Source organism: Galleria mellonella, unplaced genomic scaffold (assembly GCF_026898425.1).
Source record: "Galleria mellonella isolate WM207_F2 unplaced genomic scaffold, CSIRO_AGI_GalMel_v1 utg87, whole genome shotgun sequence".
In the NCBI taxonomy this organism is placed as follows: Eukaryota; Metazoa; Arthropoda; class Insecta; order Lepidoptera; family Pyralidae; genus Galleria; species Galleria mellonella.
In genome coordinates, this window is record NW_026442166.1 from 4,575,355 (window position 1) to 4,586,337 (window position 10,983).

The following is a 10,983-nucleotide window of genomic DNA, read 5'->3' on the forward strand; positions in this document are numbered from 1 at the left end:
ATCATCCTCACCTGTCACGCTTCACTGCTGACCCGTCAACGTATACTGATAGCGTAGGCGGGGCTTCATTTTCTATTCTATTCTATTCCATCTTCACCCATAAAAAAGACTTATACTAAGGAATTTTACGTCCGCGGACAAAAAGTCCGTCATCTGCACATCAGGCCTTTAAAGTACATATTTATATATGGAATAATGAAGATCTTTCGAGCATGTCACCGACCACAGTGGACCCGAAATATAAACCCTCCGCTATCTTGGACCTTAGATTAATATTTAAGCCTACCTAATTTATCTAGCCTAGCTAAATATTTATTCAAGAGTATATTTATAATAAACAATTATAGTAAAAACTAATATTAAATAAAAATTTGTAATTAAAATATCAGAAAAAAAATTGCAATATAAATAGTACCTACATACCTGCTTCTTTTTTACCGACTTTTCGACGTGGAATCCACGTCGCATCACGTGAAAATCAAAATTTTTCATCGCATAAAGTTCAGATGGTGTATTAAAAATATGTTCAAACAACGCGAAAGTTTAAAATTAACGTTAGTTGTTTTTAAACTTTCAGTCTGTTATAATTAGTTTAGATTAAACTATAAATATTCTTTTAGGAAGGATTCTATCAATTAAACTGAATATTTTTACTGAAGAAACATGGATAAAAAAAACCATTCCGTCACAGTGCGTCAAATAGTTCAATTATTACTTATTATTATTTACCAGAGGGAGACTTTGTACAAAAGTCGTTTGCTTGGGTACCTCTGTCACATTCGTGTTTCTACCGTGATGCAATTGTGTTTGCACGGCTGTGTTTCGGTTTGAAGGGTGGAATATGGCGTGAATTTACTGGGAATAACAACTGAGTCCTCAGGAATGGCGACGCATGGGGGGTATCATGGGCGAAACAGTATACTCTGTTATGTCCAATGTACTGCTCATGTCTATAGGTGACGGTTACCACTTTCCGTCAGGTGGACCGTCAGCTTTTTAGCCATTCTAAGTTGTATAAAATAATTAAAATTATATTTATTTTTTTGATCATAACTTATGATTCTTTGGAAAAAATATTAAATTTCATTATGAGTGGCCAACAATCTTTCATTTTTGTCACGATTGAAGCTAAGAACTCCGAAATCTTTGGATTGAAGCCGCTTTTTTTAAGGAAACAATTTTTTTATACAACTTAGAATGGCTGTTTGCCATTAGCTGAACGTTTAGCTGATGGCCCACCTGATGGAAAGTGATAACCGTCGCCTATAGACATGAGCAGTACCATGGACATAACAGAGTATACTGTTTCGCCAATGATACTCCCCATGCGTTGCTATTCCTGAGGACTCAGGTGTTATTCCTCTGTACCCTGTAAATTCACGCCATATCCCACCCTTCAAACTGAAACACAGCTATATTAAGCAATAAGCAAAACTATACATAAATATTTTGCATACTACTCAATATAGATTCCATTCAATAATTTAAAAATGGCCGCTGTTATAAAATGACAAATGGTATAAATTTTTATACGACTGCACAAAAGATCAGAGTAAATATTGTAAGGGTTATGTGAACCCTTGTATGTTAGTTTTTTTTTATTTCACCATAATTTCTAAATGTCTGAACAGATTTGGACACACAGTGTGTCGTTACTAACTAAGAATCTTTACTTCATCTCGAGTAACACTAATTATATATATATTTCTTTAATATGTAGTTCATTTTAGACAGAGCAGTCGTGGTTTATAATTGCCGAAGCAAATTGCACTTGTGTCAACCCTGCTGAATTAAAAGCAGGGTTGACACAAATATGGCTATGACAATTGAGTGACAGGGTACAGAGGTATAACACCTTAGTCCCCAGAAATAGCAACGCATAAGGGTTTTTTAATGGATGAAAATGGAATGGTATCCTGTCTGCGCCATCGGCTTACGCTGGCTGGACACCAGTAATAGATGATAAGTGACGATGTAGCAGGTCAGTTAGCCCATCGTGACTAATTCGACTACGATTAATCACGATGGTTTCCAAGGGGAACCGCGTGGAAGTTGGCTTGACAGGGTGTATTGCTAGCAATTGGTTAATTAGACCCCATTACTAATAATCCCTTTCCCCCACGCATGAGGGTTATCATTGGTGACACAGTACACTCTGTTATGTCCATGGTACTGTTCATGTTATTTATGTCAGGTAACGGTCACCATATTCTGTCAAGTGCTGCTTGTTTATCACCTCAGTGATAGTATATATATATATATATATATATATATAGCTCCCAGTCAACCTTTGTCAAAACAGAAATGTAATTAGTCCATTCTAAATTGTATAAAAATAATACAATTTGTTGAATGAAAGAGCTTGAAAACTAGGTAACGATAAAGATAATTAAATTATTTTAAAATGGCCGCTTTCACAAGATGGCGGACTGGATTATAAGTTTGTTCTTAAAAATATTTTTCAACGGAGTTGTTAACTGTTTTAATCTACCACAATGTCTATTGCCATGACACATAATGGCAACTCATCCCCATAGACACTTCACAAGTTTACCGTCAAATTGGCGGAGTCACTGCCGCTGTGTCGAGAGTCTTTCAATCTAAACTGACAGCGGGTTAATTAAAGAAGGAGATAGTGATACACGAGTGTCACAGGTGCGAGAGGGAGGGATGAACAGCTCGAGTTTCAGCCCTGCTTGATAGTGTCTACTTAGGAGTGCTTTGATGGATGTTATTGTATTAGGTGGAAGTTGCGACAGGTATGCATTGTGTGCATATTAGTGGAGCAATGGCATTATGAACATTACATAATTTACCATCAATGTAACAATGTAATGCAGCCGTGTGGTCCCGGCATAGAATGGACCACCCCATCCTTTCCATGGGTGTCGCAAGGGGCGACTAAGGGATGTTACTGATACAAGGATGGGCAACTTCTTTAAACGTCACATAATTAAGAACAGCCTGTATACATGAACAGCCTTTGTGCTGTTCATGGCTGTATCCAATAATACACTGTGTCACCCACGGCATTCCACTCCTGTGGACTGACATGTTATGACTCAATACCCTGTAACTTCACTGCCCTTCAAACTGAAACACAACCATGCTTTATGGAAGAAACATAAGTATGAAACATAAGTATATCCAAGCAAACAACATTTTATACAAAGTATTTTTTTCTTTGAAAAATAAAAAATTAATCATCGAAATCAATTCAGAAGTCACAAAAATATCGCCTTATATACACATAAAGTATATGTAACAAAAAGTAATCTAATTAACGTCCTCCTTTTAAAATCGGTTATAAAGTGAAACATTCACCATTGGCACCCAACAATCCAGATATTTGCCAAGAAAAGACGCGGAACGTCGCGCGACAGTTCCAGGCGCCACAAAATTCAGCAAATGAAACGTTTCAATATTTATTTAATAAATATTCGAGACGACGGCAATCAGACGCCGAGAGCTTCAGACGTACAAACATCCGATCTACGAATGTATGGAGGTGGCATTTATAAATGATTTCCAAACGGAGTTTCTTTCAATTCGTCTGTATGTTTTTATGTATGATTACGTCGTCTGTTTTAAATAGATTTTTACAAATATTTTTCATCATCATATGAACTATACCTGTGTATATTGCTGAACACAAATATCTTCCATAAAGGAGGGTTTTTTTTAATAGGTGATAATGGAATGGTAACCCCACCCGCGCTATTGGTATACACCGGCGGGGCACTAGTGAAGCCTGATAGGTGAGAATGAAGCAGGTCAGTTAGCCCATCGTGACGAATTTAATAAGAATTGTTCACGATGGTTTCCAGGGGGTACCACGTGGAGGTCGACCTGATAGGGTGTATTGCTAGTATTGCTAGCCCCCCCCCCCCTAAAGGAGGGTTTTGGCAATGATTGCCATGCTTGGTAGGCGAGTTTGCAACCGCAGTTAGGTTTTGATGTATTAAAAAGGACGATGCTGCCCATCCTTCGACCATTAAGTACCTTAGTCGCCTCTTACAATACCCACCGGAAGGGGGGAAAGAGATTGTTAGTAATGGAGACTGAAAATCCCATTGCTAGCTATATACCCAACCAGGTCGACCTCCTCGTGGTTCTCCCTGGAAACTATCATGGTTAATTCCTGATGAATTCATCATGGTGGGCTAACTGGCCTGTTTTCATTCTTATCTATCACCCTTCACTGGTGCTCCGCAAGCGTATACCGTTAGCGCAGGCGGGGTTCATACCATTTTCACCCATAAAAAAAACACCCACCGGAAAGGAAGAGGAATTTATTTTATAATCACTTGGATTTACTCCCATGTTAGTTCTATGTTTATTCTGTGGCGATTGAAGCTGTGATTTTTTTTATTGAGCAAGAACTGCTTCGTAAGAAATATTTTACTTTTTTGATAATTAAAAACTACACAAACATAATGATAAGAACAATTAATTTTAAATGTAATGTGCAAAGGCGAGCATATCTCTAATAAGATATTTCCCCTTGTTCGCAAATAGCTTAAAAGTTGAAATGCCACATCCAAATGTCGCACGTGGTGGTGTCCTCACTCCACTGTTACAGTTTCAAAGAGTAGGGACGAGTCGCAGTCAAATTAGCTGAATGCGGAATGCTCGCTAAATCAACTGGAGTCTGGCGGCTTTGACGTCTGTCGCCTTCGTGACCCGGCTGTGGGCGACAAAGGAAACCAGGAATGGAAATTGGAAATATGTATATAATAGTCAAAGGAACTTAGAAGACTAGGGCCGTAAAGGGAAGCCAAAAGGAAAACAATAGATATGCGTGTCAATTTCGAATTTGGTAAATAATAATATAGCTATAAATAATATATGTGGCCTGTACTCCACATATTGCCCACCCCGTTAGGCTCGGTACTAACAAATGTTCGTGGAGAACAGGCATACACGCATAACAGACAAATATCAAAAAGTATTAAATCAAAAAACTATTTACACAGTGCTCAGCTTGATAAGTTTACGCGAGGGACGCCTAAGAACCCCCCCAACTGTCGCTACGTCCGCTACACGCACTATTCCATCATGGCCAGGAAACACTCTAGTTATACGGCCTTTAGGCCAAAGTCCCCGTGGCATACTTGCATCAGCGATCAAGACTATGTCCTCTACTGACAGATTGGAATATCGTAGCTGAGAGTTCTGGCTTCTGCGTGGTGTCAAACTGGGCACATATTCTTTGAGCCATCTAGACCAAAAGTGATCTGCTAATCTTAGGGCTTTACGCCAGTGCGATCTTCCTAATAAATCTCCATCGTTCAAAGAACCGGGTCCAGGCAATCCAGAGGAGCGACCAAGGAGAAAATGGTTTGGAGTAAGTGCAGGTTCATCATCAGCTGCAACTGGAACATGGGTTAATGGCCGTGAATTTATAACGTGTTCTACCTCGGCCAAAAGAGTGACGAGAATTTCTTCCTTAAATGATTTGCTCTTGACCGTAGCTGTCAGCGCTCTCTTGACCGATTGAACCAGCCTCTCCCAACATCCACCCATGAAAGGCGACTGCGGTGGGATAAAATTCCATTCTATGCCGCGCGATACCGCATACTCTGCCACTTCTGTATGATTCATAGTTCTCCACATAGATCTTATTTCACGACTGGCACCGACAAATGCTTTGGCGTTATCAGAAAAAATCTTCTTTGGTACTCCACGGCGTGCCATAAAACGTCTAAGTGCCATTATAGCAGCATCCGCACTCAAATTGCCAACAACCTCTAAATGAACTGCTCTGATGGAAAGACAGGTAAAGAGCGCAATGTAGCGTTTTTCGTGTCTCCTTCCAATGGTAACGTCAACTGGTCCAAAGTAATCAAGTCCGGTGTTTAAAAATGGGTGCTGATGGTGTTCTAATCTGCAAACCGGCAAATCTCCCTCAGGTGGAATGGAAGATGAAGCCTTTCTCAGACGACATGCTTGACATCTAGCAGCGATTGAACGAACAGTAGGACGTAAGTGAAAAATCCAAAACCTTTGTCTCAACTCATTCACAACGGTCTCGTTATATCCGTGACAAGCCCAAACGTGATAGTAATGAATAAGTAAGTGGATGATGTGGTGACGACCATCTAAAATCGGAGGATACTTGACATCATTACAGAGATCAGGCGTAGCAGATGCTCTCCCATCTAGACGAAGAAGGCCATCTGAAGTCTGCTTAATGGAAAGTTTTGCAATTTTACTGAATTTAGGTAGTGGTTCCCTACGTTGTAAGGCCGCAATCTCAGCAGAAAATGTCTCCGCTTGACATTGTCGCAATAAATGAAGCTCCGCAGACTTCATGTCTTTACAGAGAAGCGGACGTAGCCCACCCCTATTACGAAAACGATCATTATTATTTACAGATCTTAATCTACTTTCCTTAAGTAAGCGTAAAAACTGATGAGCTCTGGCCGTGGCTCGTAAGAGCCGCAGCCAGCTACTAAAGTTTTTAGAATTTGGAATAACATTAAAATGAAGCCGAAAATTTACCAAAGAAGTTTGATGACACTTGAGGTTCTGACCAATAACGGGGACCGGCCCTTCGGGCTCTACTGGCCATTCATCTACAGGTGACATCAAAAATGATGGTCCGTTCAACCATCTATTGAGTTCAACCACACTCTTAGAACTCACGCGAGTGGCGTCATCTGCTACATTCAGATCGGACGGTACCCAACGCCATTCGCGCGGTAAGGTTGATTCTGAAATCTCTCCGACCCGATTCGCGACAAATGCTTTATAGTTACGCGCATCACTACGAATCCACGACAAAGCTACGCGCGAATCACACCAAAAATAACGGAAATTGATTTTTTGTCTCTGCTCCCGAGTGATTGTGTCTGCAAGGCGTACCCCTAGCAAAGCTGCCTGAAGTTCCAGCCTAGCTATAGCTGTTGGTTCAAGAGAACTGACTCGCGATTTACTCATAACAAACGCGACTTTTACCGAACCATCACAATACGTAAGTCGCCAGTAAGCAACGCATGCATAAGCTTGATCACTGGCGTCTGAAAACACGTGCAACTCACGACTAACTGGGCCGATAAAATTTGAATAACACCGTGGAATTGATAGTGACTTTAACATTTCAAAACCACGATACCACTCTAACCACTTGACACATTCACTCTGGGGCAATTGGTCATCCCAACCTGTGACTAATCGCCATGTTCGTTGGAATAAAATCTTGCCCTGTGTGATAAATGGACATAAAAAACCTAATGGATCAAAAATTCTCATTAAATCCTTTAAAACTTGACGTTTAGTGTAGTAATGATTATGAGGCTGTTGAACATTGACATTAAAACTTATCGAATCATTTACAGGGTTCCAAAACAAGCCTAAAACACGGGTAGTTGCTTTGTTTATGTCAAGGTTCACACTAGTTTCACCATCTTTACGCAACACACTAGGAACTAAACGCAAAGCTTCCGGTTTGTTTGATATCCAAGCACGCATTTCGAAACCGCATCTACTGTGAATATCTACTATATCCCCAGCGAGACGAGCAGCGACTTCAATATCATCTACACTACCAATAAAATCATCCATGTAGTGATCCTCAATAATAGCTTTAGCCGCCTCAGGAAATTGCTTTTCGAAATCCCTAGCATTCTTATTTTTAACATAAATAGCAGTGAAAGGAGACGACGCGGCACCAAAAATAAGAGATGACATCCTAAACTCGCGGATTGGGCCATCTGGTCCATCGGGTTGCCACAGGTAGCGTTGACAGTCGCGATCCGTTTCACGAATTTTAATTTGTGGAAACATTTCTTTAATATCTCCTGACAACGCCACCTGCCCTTCCCTAAATCTAATGAGAATACCTACTAAAGATTGAAGTGAGTCTGGGCCTGGCAATAATAATGAATTCAAACTGACACCGTTGGATTTGGCAGAAGCATCGTGAACGATCCTCAGCTTCCCGGGCTTATTGGGATTTGTCACACCGAAATGAGGCAAATACCAACGCTTACAGCCTGAAAGAGCATCATCAGAATCGTTACACTCCTCAGCGTATCCTTTTTTGACATAAGCTTCGATGTTTTCTTTATACAATAACTGATAATTAGGGTCCCGCTTGAATCGTTTATTTAAACCATTCAATCTTGACAAAGCATGATTATAACTATTCGGCATAATTGGTGAATCATAACGCCATGGTAAACCTACCTCAAAACGACCATTCGGAAGACGCTGTATAGTCTTATCCAGAATTTGAATCGCTCTTGTCTCAGAAGCGGTATAAGGTTCACATAGTTTTAAACCTATTGCGTCTAATCTATAATAATCTCGAATCAACATATCAAGATCATTTTCCGTTTCAGAAAACACACAATGATTAATGAACTGAATCGGTTTAGTAATCTTTGAAGCTAATCCATACAACACCCACCCGAGGGCCGTACGAGTGGCCATAGGTTGGGAACGAGTACCTACGCGATTCTCTTTGGCAATTAATAAATGCCAGTCACTCAAGCCTATAAGAAGCTTTGGAGTCGCATTTGAGTATGAAAGAACGTCAATAATATCACACAAATGTTCTAAAGGTAACAACTCATTAGCAGAAACCGATTGAGACGCTAATGTTAAATCAGGTACAGCTCGGGCTCCCTTAATAGTATGAACCTCAGTGCAATACTTACCCTTAATATTAAAATCTACTAAACTAGTGGTGACACTACGAGTACCAACAACAGTTGTGATATTCATATTTTGTTGAGGTCCACTAAGACCTAACTGCTTCGCTAAGTCGGCATCAATTATTGAAACGGAAGAACCATCGTCTAAAAGTGCAAAAGTTTCGATATCGGCAGTTGGACCAGATAATATAACAGGTAAAATTTTTAAAAGTATCCGATCTTTTTGCACTTCTTTATTTGAAAAAGAAACTGCATTGCTAGTACTCGTACTCGGAACTAATTTATTATTAGAAGAAGAATTTATATTTTCGTTTTGACAAGTGACAGTGTCAATATTTGTATTATGTAAATTTGTAATATTCGAACTAATTTCAGAATGTAAAAATTTATGATGATTTTGTTTACAAATATCACATTGTCGAGCTTTACAAAATCTCCAACTATGCTTACCTCTCTTTAAACACCTCGGACAAAGTTTCTCTTGTTTCACCCAAGTGAGACGTTCGTCGACTGCGAGTGCTAAGAATTTAAAACAGGTCTTTATACTATGTGGACCAGAACAAAATGCACAGGATATAGGCGATTTTATTTGAAGTGGCACAGATGCATTGGCAGTATGCACTGTATGTCTTGAAGGCGCGTAGCGATATGCAGCCTGCGTACAATCGGTGCGCGGCGCCGCAGACGTGACCGCTGCCCTTGTCCTCTCTGTATGAGATGGGACATACACCGCCTCATATGGCAGCCCAAAACGTGCTTGTTTGTTGGCCTCCTGCAATAAAAATTCAGCGAGCAACTCGAGCTGTGGTTGACCGGGTGTATGGTGTGCCTGAGCGAAGTCACACCATTTGTCATATAATAAAGGTGTTAATTTAGAAATAACGTTGTGTAATAATTCAGGTGAATAAATGTATTCTCTATGACCTAATAAATTTATTATATTTACACTGCTTTTTACTTTTGTGGCTAAAGTGAAAATATCATTAGGCTGTCTACCCAACTTAGGTAGGGCTCGAACTGCGGATATCTCCGACAAAATAATTTGCTCAGGTCGAGCAAAACGTAGTTCAAGAGCTTGCAGTACATCCTCTGGACATGAAGAGGTAAGTAATAACACCGAGACTGCCTCTCGAGCATTACCACGTAACGCATTGCGTAGCCTAGACATATTTTCGTGAGGTGTAAAATAGGATTTGCTATCGTCGTAACTCTTTTTGAACAATAACCACTCATGAACGTTACCACTGAAGGTGGCAAGGTCATTAAATGAAGGTCTAGCAGATTTCTTAGCTAAGGTGAAAATGGCATCTGCCAAACGACCTAGTTCACTCACCTGCACAGTTGGTCCCGGTGGAAATACGTGACGCGTATCGTCGTTACGATGCTCACTAACCGGACTCCTCGAAAAGCATCCTTGACCGCACTCCGAGCCAGGTAACTGCTGTGCTCCTGACAGCCTACCCCTCGACGGCGATACAAGCGCTGCATTATTCAATGAGCCAACCTCTTGCTGATGATAGAACGATTCCGACGGCTCAAAATCTGGATCGGGCGGTAACGGAACTGATAGCGCTTCCCGCACCGACTCCGCAGAATGTCGTGACCGAACATTTTCACTATTTATAACACTACCTAGATGAAACTGTTGACCTTCGACCTGGGTTTCCCTCATCGCCGCCTTCGATCTTGTGATCATAATTTTGAGAAAAATAATAAATTTGATAAATGAGGAAACTGGTGCTGAATACAAACCGAGAAGGACCAAAATATGTGGGCGACAAAGGAAACCAGGAATGGAAATTGGAAATATGTATATAATAGTCAAAGGAACTTAGAAGACTAGGGCCGTAAAGGGAAGCCAAAAGGAAAACAATAGATATGCGTGTCAATTTCGAATTTGGTAAATAATAATATAGCTATAAATAATATATGTGGCCTGTACTCCACACCGGCCTTTATTTAGTTAACTCTCTATTTTTGCTCTTCAAGAATAAGGTTCAAATTTAAATATCCTTATTTTAAATTACAATAAACATAGAATATATCTGGCTGTAGTTAAATGGGAAAATGATGATTTTTTTTTGTTATTATTTTGAAGTAATAATGAAATTGTAATTAATTTTTTTTTGTATTGTAATAAATGTCATAGATTATATAGATAGAGCATAGAGTCTAAAAAACGTGTCAACTTTTTGTTAGCTATTTAGCTGACTTGTTTTTTTATCAGTGTTCTATATATTTACATACATAATGTATATTGACGTATCTATATTTAATTATTTAGTAAAAAAAGAAGGTTTTACACATTAAAAAGGTACAAAAA

General features: G+C 39.7%; 1 protein-coding gene across 1 annotated transcript; it reads right to left on the minus strand.

Annotated features, from left to right (window-relative positions):
* Positions 1 to 4,968: 4,968 nt before the first annotated feature.
* On the minus strand, positions 4,969 to 10,356 carry LOC128202290 (uncharacterized). The gene has a single exon (XM_052902053.1). The coding sequence runs from the start codon at positions 10,354 to 10,356 to the stop codon at positions 4,969 to 4,971; it is 5,388 nt and encodes a 1,795-aa protein (XP_052758013.1).
* Positions 10,357 to 10,983: the final 627 nt, after the last annotated feature.